General features: G+C 37.3%; 1 protein-coding gene across 1 annotated transcript; it reads left to right on the forward strand.

Moving 5' to 3' along the window:
- Positions 1 to 11084: 11084 nt before the first annotated feature.
- Positions 11085 to 15234, forward strand: LOC145916763 (kelch-like protein 35). The gene is made up of 9 exons (XM_083002844.1): positions 11085 to 11267; positions 11672 to 11815; positions 11873 to 11978; positions 12421 to 12512; positions 12735 to 12915; positions 13260 to 13325; positions 13893 to 14051; positions 14258 to 14408; positions 14739 to 15234. The coding sequence occupies exons 1-9, from the start codon at positions 11085 to 11087 to the stop codon at positions 14851 to 14853; spliced, it is 1197 nt and encodes a 398-aa protein (XP_082858970.1). The 3' UTR covers positions 14854 to 15234.
- The last annotated feature ends 3279 nt before the right edge of the window (positions 15235 to 18513 follow it).

Consider the following 18513-nt stretch of genomic DNA (forward strand, 5'->3'; position numbering starts at 1 on the left):
TTTACAACGTTTCAATTATTGCACGTGGGTGATGGTAACAACCAATGACCACTGGGGTCGACACAAATTCCACGCTAGACCATTCGGAGTACTTCCTGTACATGGATAATAGCACGACGGCTTAACTCTGTGGAAGGGTAGGATTGTGGTGACCCCCAACGAAGCCTGCCACAATGCTGTCTACCACTTCCCGCTGTCCTTCAGGGAGAGGGTACGTTCTGGCTAAGTAAGAGATCTGGGGGAGGAGTAATGTTTTAGTGAGGATGCTTTTCGAATCGTAGGTCAGAAAGGGGTCGCTTATAGAGGAGACACGGGTGCGTAAAGAGAAAATGGCTTTGCGTCATGCCGCGGTGATTGAGCTGGGGTGTCCGTTTGGTATATTTAATGGGCTTATGGCCTCACTATTCCAAGTTATCTGATATTGGGTAAAGTTATGAGGGGGATTGATGTTGGCGATCGCCTGGGTTTTGATGGGATTTACTGTTAAACCTGATATACTAGAAAATTGTGTGACGAGGTCGAGGGCAAGTAAAAGGGTGTCGCGGCCGGTCACCGCTGGGGTGACATCGTCCGCGTAGGCGACCGCTTTGGGTACGTTACGGCATGGTGCGGGGATAGACCTAATTGAGGGGTGGTTTTGAAGGGCAGCAAGAAGTGGGTCGACAGCAATCAGGAAGAGGGTCAGGCTAAGGGGGTCACCTTGCCTGACACCTCTCCTGATCGTGAAACCCGTTGTGGCAAACCCGTTGAGGAGGGCTTGTGATGAGGATGAAGAATTGAGTGAAGATAAAAAATCAGTAAAAAGTTGGGGAAAGCGCTTTAGTTTTAATTGTAAGAGAAGCCAGTCAAAAGAAATGGAATCGAAAGCTTTTCGGAAGTCAAGAGAGATGAAAAAGGAGTCTGAATTACGATTTTTGGCTGAATTATGGAGGTCGCGAAGAAGGGTAGTAGCGTGAGATGAGGTAAAACCAGGTTGGGCAAACTGATTAGGGGAAATTAACTGTGAAATAAAAGGGGTAATACGTAAATTAAGTGTTTTAGTCAAAATTTTATAATCTAAATTAAGAAGGGATATGGGTCTATAATTTGATAACAAAGAAGGGTCAGATTTTTTGAAAATAAGAGCAATATGGCCTGATGTAAACTTAGGAGGGGTATAAGCGTTAAGAAAAGAAAAATTAAGAGCTGATGTGAGGTCGGCCCCGATCAGGTTCCAGAACAGTTTGTAAAACTCTGAACTGAGACTGTCGGGGCCGGGAGTTTTACCGTAGGGAAAAAGAAAAACTGATTTTTTAATTTCTGAAACTGAAAAGATAAATTTTCTAAATAAGAATCAGGAATAAACTTAGGAGGTTGTTTAAGAAAAATGTTCGAGGGGGTTGGTAACTCAAGATTTTGATTAGATTATAACAACTTAAAAAGATCATAAGTGTGTGAAAGCATTTCTTTGGGGGTAGATAAAGGAAGGCCGAAAGAATCTTGCAACTCAAAAATAGGGGGGATTAAATTTTAAAGGAAGAAGTTTTGAATAAAGTGCTTTGTCGATAATGGGTTTAAAATTAGGATCAGAAGATAAGGATTTAAGTAAATTAGAACGTGAGGTTTCCAAATGAAAATCAATTAAGGACTTTTTGACAGAATAAAAGGAACTAAAATTTTCTTTCGAAGGGGAGAAAGTAAGAGTGGTTCGAATATTGTTGAGGGATTGTTGAAGGGATGAAACATAATTACGGGATTCTTTAACTTAACGTTTCGAATGATAAATAATGAGGGACTTAAATTTAACTTTAAGACATAACCAAAAATCAAGAGGGTTGTTGAACATAGGAGCAAGTGATGACCAAATAACATAATGACGATTTAAATCATAAACAAAAAAGGGGTCGTAAAAGGTTTTAACATTATTTTTCCATGGGCCTCTGTCCCTTGGTGGAGCAGAGACCAAATTAAGAGTAAGAATAACAAAATCATGATCGGAATAGGGACATGTAATAAAAGAATGATTTTTAGGCGTTAAATTAGGAGTAACATAAATTCGTTCTAAAACGGGAAAGAACGACGGGAAAATTGAACTAAATCGGGGTGAAGTAGACGAAAAGAGTCTTTTAACTTAAAAAGGTTATTTAATTGTGCTAGATTTGTGCTGGGGGAAGAGGTTTTGATAGGGGGAAATTTGTCTAATAAAGGGTTTTCAATACAATTAAAGTCTCCAGCCAAAATTATAGGGTGCGGTGATGTAACATATAGGAATACAGTGAGTTAAAAAATAAATTATTACTAACCGGGTTTCCAGAGGGGGCGTAGATGTTGACAATATGGAGGGTGTGGGTGCGGGTTGAGATGTCGACCGCGATAATACGGCCGGCAGAGTCAGAAATAGTTTTTCATTAAACAGGCACGAACACTCTAAGAATAAACAAAGCAGTGTAAGTAACTTGTCTGACTCATTTACTTTCCAAGGTACAACGAATGGCATCTTAAGCCATTGCGTTCAAATAGCAATCAAGGTTAACGATAATACAGTTTATCCAATACGCATAAGCAACTCACCGATAATTAAGCTCTTTGCGACATAGAACCGTGCTCCACGGAAGTGAGACACAAAAAAGGACTTCACCACGTTTTCAGTTCAACAAAACTACCAGTTAACTGTTACGTCACAAACTACAATAGACTGCAACAATTATAGCAGTGAAAGGAAAAAAGGCACATAAATAGAAATCAGGCAATTGCTGGCAAATAAGATGTAAGATACCCCCCCACAATGTACGAATCCAAAGAGTGCATGTCAACACAACAAACAAACATCGGACAGTAATTGCGAAAACAGTTCACTCGCAACTAATCACGCATCGCGTCGTCGCGGAACAATAAGCACAATTTTGCGATTGGGCGTCTTAACGCACCAGTGTGAGTCTTGACGATCACCTGACGCACAACTCCTTTCCGATCAGGAAGTTCCTCAATCACTCGACCCAGGAGCAACTTGCTCCGGGGCTGGTTGTCATCCGCCACAAGAACCACGTCATTGACCATAAAATTCGAATGTCCACTTGCCCACTTCGATCTGGGCATGAGCGTAGGCAGGTACTCGCGAGACCATCGCCTCCAAAACTGATCGGCCAGGTATTGTACCTCACGCCACCGGTTTCGATGGTAACAGTCCTTCCCCGTGAACAGTCCTGGGGGCATATTCGGCGCTGCACGTTGCAGCAGTAAATGATTGGGAGTAAGGGGCTCCTCATCCTTCGGATCGAACGTCACTGGGACCAAGGGACGGGAGTTTAGGATTGCCTCGACCTCTACCATCAGAGTGCACAACCGCTCATCAGACAACGTCTGTTCCGAGAGCAGGGCGTTGAGAATTTTGCGCACAGAGCGTATCATGCGCTCCCATACCCCACCCATGTAGCTGGCAGTGGGGGGATTAAAACTCCATGCAATTTCGCGTTGTTGCAGATATTGGTGAATCTGCTGTTGGTTCCACTTCTTCAGTTCTTCACGCAGGATACGCTCGGCTCCGACGAAATTCGTGCCGTTGTCACTGAAGATCTGGTTTGGACGTCCACGACGACCGATGAACCGTCGAAGGGCCCCAGTAAAGGAGTCAGTCGACAATGAATGGGCTATCTCGATATGTGCGGCCCTGGTGGAGAAACAAGTAAAGATACAACCGTACCTCTTTACCTCACTTCGCCCTTGCTTCACAAGAAAGGGTCCGAATACTGAATGCATTCTGGCTCTGCTGCCAATTCATCTTTCTGAAACATCGTTTAAGTCGTGTTTTGCTCAGTTTATATCATGAAGACTGGAGCGATTTCAAGCGCAATGTGTACTTTTGCCTTAATACAAAATCAAACGCACCGTTCGTATTTTCGCTGTAGCGACACAATTCTATTCTAATGCCGTTATTCGTGAACTAAATTTCCCTATGTTTGTTTCGTACAATTCCAGTTTTGTGCATATATTCTCATGGCAATGTTCAATTCCAAGTTCCCTTGTTAAAAGTTTGGTGAAAGAAATTTAACATAGGATTCGGTGTCGATATTCGGATTCGGTTTGATTCCAAATAAATAATAACCTCGTGTTTTGGCTGATTACCTGAGGTTTGAACTAAGTTGGCTACAGTTACTATTAACATCTTTTCCTATGCTGCTATAATTTAGAGCAGTGGTTCTTAAACTTTCTTGGTCGCGGCCCCAAGACATTTTCTGTTAAATCTTGCGTTCCCAACTCCACGAAAAAATCCTATTCAAAAACATTTTCTCGTGTGTGTTTAATATCACTCATCAATTAGAGGGATGGGGGATGTTTATTACGTGGTTAAGTGGAAGACAATTCACACCGCGGGTCTGCTGTACAGTCGGGTTTGTTCCGTGCTTTTGTCTTCCCACTCACAAGTGCAAACAACCAGACATTAATCTAAAACTACTATTGTCAACATAATGAACATTATCGCGTCATAGTTATTTAAATTTAGGAGAATCGCTTGCTAGTGGCGCTTTTTCGACAAAACACCAAATCTTTGCTCAAATTAATCGTAAGACTTCTGAAAAATAAACATGGATAGATTGCTGCTTGGTCGCTAGACGGGTATTCGAAAAAATTGAGGTCCCCTTTGCCAACCTTCCACGGCCCTGTAGCGGCACCACTGGACAGTTTGTTGCCAGTCACAATTCAATTACTCGTACAATTATATATTGGATCGACGTTTCGATCGTCATATAATTGACCTTCATAAGAACAATGCGTTTTGTTATTCCATCGCATTATCCTGACGAAGGACGATTGTTTTGTCAGAAGAAACTTGGAATTGGCTGATCTACTGGGACAGCCTTCGGAACAAGTCAGTCTGATTAAATCAAAGGTAACGTTCTTTGTGTTTAATGGTCGATTTACTTATCATTATGAGGGGCGATCCTGACAATCATGCCATTACATGAAATATCACTGCGATTTACTGATAGTATTAACTGGCAATGTAGTTTGAAATTTGTTTGGTTTACTTTTTATTTCGTCGTCTCAAACCAGGTCACGTTTGCAACGTTTTAGTTAGTGCACGTGGGTGACGGAAACAACCAATCACCATTGGATTGGAACGCATTCCATGTTGGACCATTTGGTGTTTGGCCTCGACTTGGACAATGGTACTCCACAAAAGCCTTAGGTGGATAGTTGTGACTTTTTGGGTAGTAATCAACTCCAGGCTTGGTTGGGGGAATAACATCCTGTTATAAAATATTGTGACCTCTTACTGTTGTAAGATGCTAGACTGATTTTGCTTAATCCGAAATCTAAGAAAATATCTGTGATAATATGAGCAATTATTTGTTTCTCACTTCAAACAACATTTGTTTACGTAATATATTGACAAAGCTTTTTCGTTCGTGGACCACCTGACCAAGCAGTATATTCGTTTAACACCTAGAGAAGTAACTTTTTCCATGAACTTTTAGACACTTTTTGATATGACTATAAATTAAATAAATTCCCATTGATGCGCTTGGCTGTTATTTCATCAACAGGTAAGTAACAATAATATTGTGGTAACCTTTCACACTGAGAAGTAGAACAGCAACCAGTAGACATAAGAATGAACGTTTCATTTCTTTTACCTGACAAGGTGAGATTGAATATTATCAAAACCCTGAGTGACGTAAAATATGAAACGGTAAAAGTAAGTAGTATTGACTTGTCCCATCGCAATCGTCTGACGATAACTTAAAATAAGCTAGTAGTACGTAAAAACGATTGGCCATCGAAAGCTTCCATAACTTTTTTTCACATCTATCCACACATGATAGACAAGTGTGCGTAAACCAGCGGGACCTCAACTTATTAATACTGAGGTTTTTGCTGATTCTGATATTTTAGAGTCTGCATGGTTTTAAGCAACTCATCTACAAACTAACCAAACCTTCCTGTTTTTGGTGGAAGTTTGTCGAAAACTGTAAAGTTGGCATTTTCCGCTAATAATTTCAATTTGTTTCACACGCAGTAAAACAAAACAATGGTATCAATATGTGTAATAAAACTCCTTCATAAATAAACTATTATGTTTTGCACAAGCAATTAAGTTGGTGGCCATTTGAGAATGGAATTATGGCATTGACAGATTGTTTTGAAACTAAATTTATAGATGTGTTTGCGGCAGACCAACTTGCCTATAAGTCACGTGATGTCGCCGGGTTGTTTTTGGCTGATAATGTTTTTAACTAAACTTTAATTTTATTTCGAATATTCCTTCTACCGTGTTCAGATTGCATTCACTACGTTTCCATGGCCACTTTCGCATACAGCCCGAAAACATGACCTAAAGGCATATTCGGCTTGGACGAGAAGACGCAAAACAGCTCGCGTTTTCATGGAAAATACATGACGCTGCAAAATGCAAACGCTATCTTGCTGTGTAGTGGTCCTGAAAAACTACAAAGAAAGTGTACCATGTTTACATTAAATACAATTGAGTTTGGTTTTATACAATTTTTGAAATTGTCAATAGCTGTTTAAAATATAATACTTTCAAACACCACCAACATAACCCATGTCAACTCGTTTTGAAAAAATGAAGCTTTAAACAGTTACGCATAGTACAGATTCCCTTCATAACTGTACAGATTGGCAAAAGAATTAAACTATAGTCATGAATGTCAAAACTATGTCGTTTATATATTCATCACCTGCCCATACTGAATAGCATGCCCACGACAATCAGTTTTATCACATTTTTCTCTCCTTGCAGGCCATCATTCTTGTGTTACTACGCAGACCACCAGCACCAACGCCATTCGTGGACCAAATTCTTATCGCCACTTACACGCATGCACACTTACAACGTCAACAAAACCGAAATCCTTCGGGACGAGTATAACCAACTCCGTCAGGCAACCCCGCCTAGAACACCTTCCGCTTTTCTGCCTTTAGGCCGAGTAGACCATGGAAACGTAGTTTGGCTTACCCCAAAATGTTTGGTCCATGTTTTACGTTTTGGTCCAAAAACGGGTCGTGTTTCCATGTCGCATACGCAGTCCAGCGTAAAGGCTGATGCCCACTGCGTCGTAAGCGCGTCGTAAGGGCCTTATGATAAGTCGGTTACGACCGTCGGAGCAGTTGTATGCCCACTGCGTCGGAGAAGCAATCGGCGGCGCCGCTTAGGACGAAAGAAGTCGATCTAACGACGCTACGATCGATTAGAATTGAGTTCCACTCCGTCGTACATCGTAAGCACATCGTAGCGAAATAGCGTGTTGTAGAGTTGAAAATATGATTCGCTGTGGTGTTCAGGAGTGATTTAGTATTGTTTTAATGCTCACTACTGGTGAATATAATGATTTAATTTTATATAAAAAATAATTTGTTTCTTATTTTTTATGATATTTAGAGCAAATTTGTAATGATTCATGTGTGATTAGTGAGTATCTGTTATAGTAAAACAACTATCATCATAACAATTGTAATACCTTGCAAATAAATGCAATTGTAGGATTCAATATATGTAAACGTGAATATGTACAAGATGCTGGCATGTAGCAGCAGTAGTTTATCAAAAAGTGCTTTTGTTACAGTTATTTACTATTACTAGGAACAGGAATGTTTGTTGGAGAAATTGTACTGCTGTTGAACCTGTTAAGAAATAACTAATTTTTATTCTGGTTTCTATTTGAATAAGACTTAAGACGTGATAATGCATGTAAATTTGGAACTTTGGTGGAACAACTAGCCGCGGGCTAGTAAGGACCTGGGTTACCTCACAGTTGCTACGTTTAGTTTTATTTGTGTTGTAAACTTGCGATGTGCTTTGACTCAGCGACATAATTTGCGAGTGTTATATAATTCAAATGTAAATAATTAACGAAGATACAATTTGGAAACTTTCTTTGCCTGCGCTTGTATCTCTTTGCCACTTTTACGTTTTCTGTGTTAAAAAATGTAAAATGTATTTTTCATTTGATTGATTTCCATCATTGCTGTCACAGACTTTTCTTTATTGTTTCTGAACTGATTTCATCAGGTTTCGTACCGGCTACATTAGTGCCTTATTAAAAGTTAATGTCTTCAACTTTGCGATTTTGAAATTGAATGATGTCATAACTTTACATTCTGCTTTCATTTGAAATTCTTTTGAAGTGTGAACTATTTATTTAACCAGATATTAAAAATCCCGCGTGTATTTATTATCCTGACTGGAATCTAATAATTGATTTATTAACTCTTACAATGGATTAATTACAACACACATACTTCTAGTAGTTGGAAGTTTTGTTTCATCGTCTCCAACCATTGCACGTTTACAACGTTTCAATTATTGCACGTGGGTGATGGTAACAACCAGTGACCACTGGGGTCGACACAAATTCCGCGCTAGACCATTCGGAGTACTTCCTGTACATGGACAATAGTACGACACAAAATCATAAGGTAGATAGTAGGATTATTTCGGATAGTAATCAACTCCAGTGATCGTTGGAGGAAATCGACATCCTGTAAAATAACTTGAGATTTTTAAATGTTACAAGAAGTGTGATTACATTGCTTTTGCTTAACCTGAAACCTAAGAATACTTCTTAAAACCGATAATATGTTTGCAGGACAATTGTACTACTTCATGCGTATGCAGTACAACTTACAGCGCAAACTATTTGTTTCTCACCTGATATATTATCTTAGAACATTATAAGATAAGTTTTCTCAACGCGTTTGTTTCAGCTGTCCACGTGGTCAGATAATAAACGTTTCATTTTCTTCTCTTTACAAGTGGTGATTGAATATTGAAGTTTTATTAAAATACCAATCGTTAGATTATGACTTGAAATAGACTAATTAGATTTTAGAAAAACCAAAAACTTTTAAACATATCTTCCACACAAGGTGTAAAACCAACGGGACGTCGACTTATTGATACTGAGGTTTTTGCTGAGCTTGATATTTTAAAATCCTACGTGGTTTAAAGCAAGACATTTACATGGAGAAGAAACCTTCTCCGGTTTTCCTTGGAAGTTATCATAACGACAACGTGGGCATTTCCTGCAACTTGTAGTAATTTAAGTGACACGCAGGAATCCAAAACAATGGCAATGGCATATGCCGACACATTTCCAAGGTCCTGGTGCTTATATTATAAGAGATGTTGTTTGCAAATATGTTCCATTATGTTCTTAATGGAGATTTCACAATGTAAATTATAGTAATGACATGGACGTTTTGGGAAATAATTCCACCTGAAACTAAATATATAGATGTGGTTGTGACACACAATGAGATATGACCAAACGAATGACATGCAACAATTACGTGATCTAATAGAAAACTGTAACATTTAGAAATGCGACCCACTGGTTGGGATGTACTGTTCTAGTTGAACAAACTCCACATACGTATACATATTTATCTGTAAAAGCTATAAATAGAGTAAAGCCAAATATTTTTTTAAAACCGATCACACAATAAAATAGTTCTCGTATAATGCTTAAATAATTAAAAGCATCAGTTTGTTTGAAAATTTATGTGTTACTCAATGTTTGATGGTCAAAATAAATTTTGAATTAATTCAACTGAAAAAAAAATCAATTATTACTTTCTGATCACTCAAGCGTGGTATAAAGGTGGTTCCCCTCCGGTGTGACATAAGTTCCGTTCTCGGAAATGCTGCAAAAAATAAAAACAATTTCTTTGCAAAAATTTACGGTTGTACACTAGTCCCGGTATTTCATTGACTATCAGTTTAACTTTTTGTCTTCATAATGAAGCGAACACAAGAAGAAATAAACTTGCATCACCAGAAAGTGATGAATTTTTTGAACAAGTAAGTTTAATTTATGGAGATTTACTGAAGTTAAATTATTGATGTTTTAGTGACAGAAAAGAAACAAAACGATTTTGCAACAGAACACTTTGTTCCCAAGGAGAAAACTATTCAATCCACGATGCTGTGGTTTGTTCTATGTCAGATTATTTTAATGCTTTACTTGGTGTTGAGGTAAGTGTGTTTGTTTTGTAGAAATAATATGAAACCTTAGTGTTTGTCCTTTAGTTGTCCCCTGTCCGTAAATACATTGTTGCAATCAAGCAAAAAATGTCATTTAGACAACAACAACAACTCTTTACTTTTTAAAATTAATTTAGTTTGTTGACAAAACTCATAGGTCATGTGGTATAATATCTCAGCAATTGAGCAACAAACCATAATATTTTATACCTGTCTTTTATGAGCATACTTACCTAGTGTTGTTCACCCCCTTTAGTTTACACCAGGCCTCTATAACACATGGCTCGATCCCGACATCCAGCTCTTGTTTTGACGCAATTGGCTCAGTTGCAACAGCTTAGTCTAGTGTTTGCAAATCTGATAATCATTTGTTTGAGTTGTTACAATATTAAGGTTTAAATTTTTAAGATGTTAAGGTGAGTTTTGTTATTACTCAACAATTACATTGGCTTAACTTTTGCAACTATGCTAGAATGCAACTTACTAGATTTATTTATTTTTGCAATGGCCCTTGTATTGTTTTTATTTGAACAGGTCTCATGTATGTTATTATATGTAAATTACATACCATATTCCTGCACCAGCAAAGTTAAATTTTTCTCAGTTCTTTAGACCAGATTGTATGTGTTTGTTGTGATTGGTTAACTTTTCTTGCAGATGCGCGAGAAATACTCAGATTTTATCAAGGTTGACAATATTCCACCAAAAAGACTGGAAAGTGTATTGGATTATATTTACACTGGTGATATTGAAGTAACAGAGAAAAATGTGTTGGAAGTGTTGGAAGATGCTGATTATACACAGATGCAAGGTATGCAAGTTTTAATCTTTACTGATGTTAATGTGTTAAGAGTGATTATTTCAATATATATGTTCTACATGTGTATTTATTTATTTGCAAACCATGACAATTTTGCATATTTTAGGTTAAAATTTTGTGTTTGACTATTGTCACGTTGTTGACACCAGGGACAAAACAAATTATTTGTAATCAATGAAGAAGTGAGCACAGATACCACTTCTGAATTAGGTGTGACTGAATTTTGTTTTGTTCACACTTTCAGAGTTAAAGTCATTTTGTTGTCGAGTCATCCTTAAAATGACTTCAACCGACAACTGTTTGAAGCTAAGAGCTTATGCTACTCGATACAATCTTGCTGATGTGGAAAAGAAAACAAACCAATTGATTGTTGATAACATTGCAACAGTTGTACAACATGATGATTTCATGCAACTTGATGTTGGTGATATGTCTGCAATCATCAAACAGAGAAACAAAGGGGTAATTATCATTGATTCCTGATGAATGTTTATCTGGCTATAATTTTTCTATTACATGTGTAAGGCAGCAAGATATATTGCAAGGTGAAAGTAAAATACAAAAACAAAACTAATATGTGTACAAAATGTTGAATGTGATACAAATGCAATGAATGATGACAGCAATCTCTTTATAATATTATTCAAACTTGTACTTGCTTTCTATAGAAAATCCAAAACTAAATTCTGGATATTTTGAAGCTGACATTTCAAACATAGCTGTGCTAATCATTAATACTTCATTATTGCAAAAATTCTATGTTCGAAACAATTGCTAAATATGCATATTAGGTTTGGCGTTTCTACTCCCAAGCTCTTCACACATCACTACTTACTTTGTTATTACATATTAGTTGTTGAATGTAGATGGAAGAAGCTGTATTTACTGGACTAGTTCGATGGGTTAATTTCAATCCTTCCCATCGAGAGGATTTGTTTGTGAATCTTTTCTCAAAACTTGATCTTTCATCTATTTCCACTCAGTTTGTTGCAAACACAATTAAAAATGAAGTAAATTATTTGGGGTTGATTTGTTTCCAATGAGTTAAAATGTTTTACTATTTTCAGCCTCTTGTGAGAAGAAATGCAGATTGTGCCATTGCAGTCATGGATGTTGTATTAAAACAATATGATGAACCAGGAACAAGTGGAAAAGCAAGTCCCATTAAAAAAGGTGCAACATTTGTTCAATATTCACAGCAATATGTTACATCCACCATATTTACACCAACCCTCATAGCAATTATTCTCCCATAACTTTAAACTTCACTGAACCTTTGCACATGGCAACTACTTGACTATGCACAACAATATAGTGTGAGATCTGCAAGTCTAGGTACAGTAAACAGCCAACTAGTTACTATTTGTTAGACTGTGATCAAATACTTTCACTAAATCTATACTGATTAGTATGCAAAGATTTGCTTCACCAACAAGTATTTAGAAATACTGATGTCACTTTAAGACCACAACCTATAAATAGTATCTTCATTAAAATGGACTCATTTAAAAAACAATTAGAATTGGTCAAATTAGGAAATATGTTTCCATTGTTATCATCATAAGAATTAATTTTACACAAACAAAAACCATAACAAGTAATGTTTATGTTGCAGATTTGTCAGGATTTCTTCTCATTGGTGGCAATAATTCAAAACGAGCTTGTTTGAAATGGAATGTTGCCACAAAACAACATGAACATTACCCAGTTAGTACATTGCTTGCTGTCATATGGTTTTCATGCTTTTTTAACTATTCACTGGTTTGTTCTTACTTTCTGGAAGCAAAAACTAAATTATGTAGAACACAAAATGTTTGGTAATCTAGATCTGTTAAATGACATAAAAACAATATTTACTGCACTATTTAGTGAAACATGTAAATCACTTTGCCTTAATGATTTGTTACATCCTCATCTAAATTTATTTAGAAAATGATCACAGACAGAGTGAACTCAACTTCAGCCAAATTTGGTGAAAATGTTTATGTAATGGGTGGAAATGGTCCAACACAAAGTTGTGAGATGTTGAATTTGGAGGAAAGTAAAAACTGGGTAAAAATTGCTGATTTGTTGGAAGGTCGAAGTTGGGCTGCTTCGTCTGTTGTTGGAGGTTGGTTGCTGTAAAGCATTAGAGATTTACATAATGTAATGCGATGTCTCAAGCTACTGTTTTGGTGTAATTAGCGCAAACGTGGATTTTCATCTTTTCTAAAGCTCCACCAAGTAAACCTCAATTTAGCATTTATCAGCAGTTTAATTTCTGTAGTTTGTCAAGTAAGAGGAATGTAATTGTGAACGTTTAATTAAGGTCAAAATGTCTCAAAAGCAACAGTTTAGATATTTGTTACACAACCTGGATCTTATTAAATGCATGTTTTAGAGGTCATATACCTGACCGGGGGTCAAGGTGGAGATTTCAAACCATTTACATTTTACTTTATTTCGTCAATGAAGGCTTATGGAGAAAAGGCTTTGACGTGTTACAACCAAGATGTGGACATGGAATGTGTTCAATTGACAGTAAGAATATGTTTGAGTTCATTTATGTGAAAGAATAATCCCATTACTGGACCCAGATGTAAATCAGTCAGTTTAAACTTTTTACCCCAACAATATTCACTCATTTAATCCACACAAATATTCCATGTAAACTCACAAGATGTTTGCTTCGACCCGAGGTCATAGAAATTTCATTGGATAGAAATATTCTGTGACATGAAAATATTGAGAAATACTGACCTAAAACCTACAAAAAAATGCATGAAAATTATGTGTTTTTTTACAAAGTAAAACCTTTTTACTTACTTTGGTCACAAATTACTGATGACGTCACTCAGCTTCATAAACTTTAGTAAAAAATCTGTATTGTGCAACGTAATTATTTGCAGATTTACTGAGTTATTTGCTGCATGAATATCAACCGTTGTATTATTTAACTTTATTGTAAACGTTGATTTAAAACTGATCTCTTATTTGTACGTTAAGAAACACAGAGCTTACCTCATTGCTTGTTACGTAACATTACAACATAACCGTAATATGACGTCACAATGAATATTAACACAAGCGATTTGAAAATTTCTTCAGATGTTTTGTTTTCTGTGGGCGGATATGATGGCAGACAACACTTACAATCATGTGAATTCCGTGATATTCGTGTTGGAACCTCCACAAGAATCGCTTCTCTCAATAAAGCAAGATGGGGTTTAGCATGTGAAGAAATTAAAGGGAAGATCTATGCAATTGGTTAGTGATGAAAAGTAATAAAATTAACAGTAAGTTGTTTTTGTGTAAATTTTATAAAATACAAATCCATATTCGTCATCGGTAAATGTATCACGTGATAAATATAATGGAGTTTCCTGAAAAGAATCCTAAACATAAAAACTGGTAGATATAACTATAAAGTATTAACCTAAAAACAATAAAAAGTTTTACTTTAAATCTGACAGGAGGAGGTGACGATCTTGGCTTCCTGCAAACAGTTGAAGAATACGAACCTAGAGTCAACAAATGGAAATATGTTTCTCCTCTCCTAAAACCTCGTTGGGGTCACTCTGCTTGTGTTATTGATGGGAGGATTTATGTTGTGGGTGGAACGAGGTAAGAATTGATATTATGACGTCACTATAGTCCACTGTTTCCCGTTTTATGTGAAAATGTAAATGTTGAGAAACTGGGACAAGTGGGATATACGATGTTATACTTGATTAACAACTTGCATAAAATGTTTGTTAAGATTAAACTTAAAACACTTTGTATTATACAAGGTTGTATGTGTGGTTTGGTTTAGTGATGAAGGAGTCTGCGGTTGTACGTTGGTTTGTTTTTGTTAACTTATAAATTTTTCTTTTAGTGAAAAATGTTGTAGAAAAACTTGCCTGTGTTTGTTGTGTGTCTGATTCATGAAACTGTATCATGTTTGTTTTAAAGAAACTGGAATGATGGACTGACATCAGTTGAAGTTTACGCTCCAACCTCAGATGTCTGGACACATGCTTTTGAACTTGACAAACCAGTTCCTGGTGCAACTGTTGTTGCTGTTTAATATGTTTCCATATTTGGGTGTAGTTGATATTTAACTGAGATTGATTACGGACAAAAATGCTCGAATAAAAGTTTTTTGTGTAAAATATCGTTTTATGCAACTTCAACCAGTTTTATTAAAATCATGTATTTGTGTTTGCAAACCGCTGTATTTTGTAATAATAGCAGATATCCGCAAAATAGCAATTATTCCTTTCGTGGATTTCCAACGTGATTCTGCTATGAATTTATAATTCCAATACTACAATATGTTCAATGCATGTGTGCCTTTTGCGAATCTTGTTTTCCCTTGTGAAATATCAAGTGCTAATCCGCGCTATATAACGTCCAAAGCAGTCTGTCGCAACCTTTACATGGGCGCCTGATTCGCCAACCCTTTATGGTTTTATCGGTGCCCAAACTATTTTATGTTTCATGTTTATATACGTTGTAACTTGTAAAACAAAATAGATTTGATTTTGTCAATAGTTTGGTCTTCGTGGAAGGAAGTGTTTTTTTAAGTGCGGGACCTCTACCATGCAGGTCTGATTTTGTCAAAATTCGTTTAAATTTGTTATTGAAAATCCCCTTTCCGGAAATGACTCAAGATAAAAACAGCCACTACTTCAGGATAAATAAACAAGCATGTATAAAGCAAAATTTACGTTTAGCGAATGCATAAATTATCGATGAACATTAGTACGAAACACCAAAAGCAAGAATTTACTTTTAGGCGAAGAAAAACGTGAGGAGTTAGCGGCAAACCTGGATGTGGTGAGAGCTTTTTCTGTGGTCATCAGCCCTTGATCGTGTGGATAATAAATATTTTTTGTACAACTTTACAAAAATCGTAAATATTAATATCTTTTGCGCGACTTTGTAAACGAACTTAGAGAATTAGGAGAACAAATTTGGTTACATTGCCTTCTGATTCACATGCTGCGATTTCATATATTTACAAGGCAATAAAATTATATTCTTTGACAATTTCTGCTTTGCCTAAACGCAATTAGTTACCGCTTCACTAAACGCGTTTAATTGCAGAACTCCCATCTATAAACACCAGCAACGCATTTTCAGCCAATCTTTACATTAAATTGCATGTGACGCGGATAAATAAAACAGTTTAATAATTAAACTAAGAGATGGTTATAACTTGAAAGACATTTTTTGGTAAAACAAGTAGATTGATACGGCGACCGGCTTTTGAGATACAGCTGATCAAAGTCGCGTTCTTGGCGCTGCGAACGAAATCGTGCGAAAGCGAGATTATTGTTGGGTGACGTCATAGAAGGCGCTTCAGTCGTGCAAGTGCTGACAGCAAGCCTTATGCATAGGAATGGAAAACATTGTAAACCTGGTTTAGTATAGTTTTGCATTAAACAGGGGACAACAAGTGAACAAGTGCAGTAAACGGATTTTGATGTTAATTTGAGCTGCAGACAGATGACCTCTTTTTCTACATATTATGTCTTATTTAGTTGTGTAATAATAAAACAGTTACTGGGACAGGGTGTTCTTGTGGTGAAAGCTTTTGTGATTGCTAACGTGATGCATGAACTTTTAAAAACACGACAGAAACAATAAACCGTCAATTAAGCAAAAGATAGAAGTAATTCTTTGCTTGGCAGTTGCGTTACCTACGAATTCGTGTCATAAATGATTAGATTAATTCGCCACAATCAACCACTATAACGCCCGTTAGATACTCCCCGGTTCGTGGAGCGGAACGTCACACGAGGGAAAGGTTAAACGCGCCCCCTGAACTTCCTCCGAAAATATTCGCAGTTTTTTATTCGGACAAAGAAGACGGTTTCTGTACAAAATGCATCACATCAACAAATGTACTTTACATTTACAATCCATATAGGCTCACTAACTGTTTTCGGAACCGGCATGCAAACGAATAAATTGCTAGTTCAGTGTTACGCCTAAACAAAGATGCAATGTATAGTCACAAATTCCCGTTACGACGTTACACACAATGCTTATCAATTGTTGTGACAACAAACCACAAACACCACTTGATTAAATGGCACGAACACTCTAAGAATAAACAAAGCAGTGTAAGTAACTTGTCTGACGCATTTACTTTCCAAGGTACAACGAATGGCATCTTAAGCCATTGCGTTCAAATAGCAATCAAGGTTAACCATAATACAGTTTATCCAATACGCATAATTAAGCTCTTTGCGACATAGAACCGTGCTCCACGGAAGTCAGACACAAAAAAGGACTTAACCAAGTTTTCAGTTCAACAAAACTACCCGTTAACTGTTACGTCACAAACTACAATAGACTGCAACAATTATAGCAGTGAAGAGAAAAAAGGCACATAAACAGAAATCAGGCAATTGCTGGCAAATAAGATGTAACATACCCCCCCACAATGTACGAATCCAAGGAGTACATGTCAACACAACAAACAAACATCGGACAGTAATTGCGAAAACAGTTCACCCACAACTAATCACGCATCGCGACGTCGCGGCACAGTAAGCACAATTTTGCGATTGGGCGTTTTAACGCACCAGTGTGAGTCTTCACGATCACCTGACGCACAACTCCTTTCCGATCAGGAAGTTCCTCAACCACTCGACCCAAGAACAACTTGCTGCGGGGCTGGTTGTCATCCGCCACAAGAACCACGTCATTGACCATAAAATTCGAATGTCCACTTGCCCACTTCGATCTGGGCATGAGCGTAGGCAGGTACTCGCGAGACCATCGCCACCAAATCTGATCGGCCAGGTATTGTACCTGACGCCACCGGTTTTGATGGTAACGTGCTTTTGTCTTCCCACTCACAAGTGCAAAACAACCAGACATTAATCTAAAACTACTATTGTCAACATAATGAACATTATGGCGTCACAGTTATTTAAATTTAAGACAATCACCTGCTAGTGGCGCTCTTTCCACAAAACACTGCAGCGAAACTTTGTGATTAAATGTCATTTTTGTGTTAAATTGTGCAATTCGATTACTTCGCGTACGTACGCATCTGTTATTTTTTGGGTTAATCACTTCGTTCTCTACGACAGATGGGTTAATCTCGAACATATGTGCTAATCGGTTTTGGTTTTAATTTCTCATCGACGTTTTATAATAATCCGTCCATATTCGCAGTTTTCTCATTTCGATGATATTATAAACACCGCCACACGGCCTTAAGCTAGGGAGAGGAAGCGAGAAAACGGACTGAGCGAGACAAAAGCAATTGAAGTATAACTCTCGTCGTTGCATTTAACGTTGTTTGTTTTGAAACAAGGTATGTTTGTTTAGCGTTTTATGTTTTGATTAAACAGTCGCAAAAATAGTTTTTTGGCAGATGTTTTTATAGTCTTAGGAGTCGGATACACGGCGTGTTCATTTCTCTGCAAACGGTCCCTGCAAGACCAAATCTTCGTTGAAATTAATCGTAAGATTTCTGAAAACTGAAATACTAAATTTGGATAGATTGCTGCTTGGTCGCTAAACGGGTATTCGAAAAATTTGAGGTCCCCCTTGTCAACCTTCCACGGGCCTCTAGCGGCCGCGCTCCCAGTTTAAGAACTCTTGATTTAGACAATATTAAGGCGTGCTATTCAAATTGCTGGGCCGACGTTTGAAAGACGCCTTTTTGGACATCGCCAGGTTCATCAACATTTGTAGAAACGGACCGGTTGGGTTCATTGCCTTC

Source organism: Ascidia mentula, chromosome 1 (assembly GCF_947561715.1).
Source record: "Ascidia mentula chromosome 1, kaAscMent1.1, whole genome shotgun sequence".
Taxonomy (NCBI): domain Eukaryota; kingdom Metazoa; phylum Chordata; class Ascidiacea; order Phlebobranchia; family Ascidiidae; genus Ascidia; species Ascidia mentula.

Bases quoted from the DNA above. Each gene is read 5' to 3' on its own strand.
- LOC145916763 (XM_083002844.1), top strand. From the start codon at position 11,085: ATGACTTCAACCGACAACTGTTTGAAGCTAAGAGCTTATGCTACTCGA. The intron at 12,513-12,734 runs GTTAGTACATTG...AAATTTATTTAG, and splicing joins AACAACATGAACATTACCCA to AAAATGATCACAGACAGAGT. The intron at 13,326-13,892 runs GTAAGAATATGT...AAATTTCTTCAG, and splicing joins TGGAATGTGTTCAATTGACA to ATGTTTTGTTTTCTGTGGGC.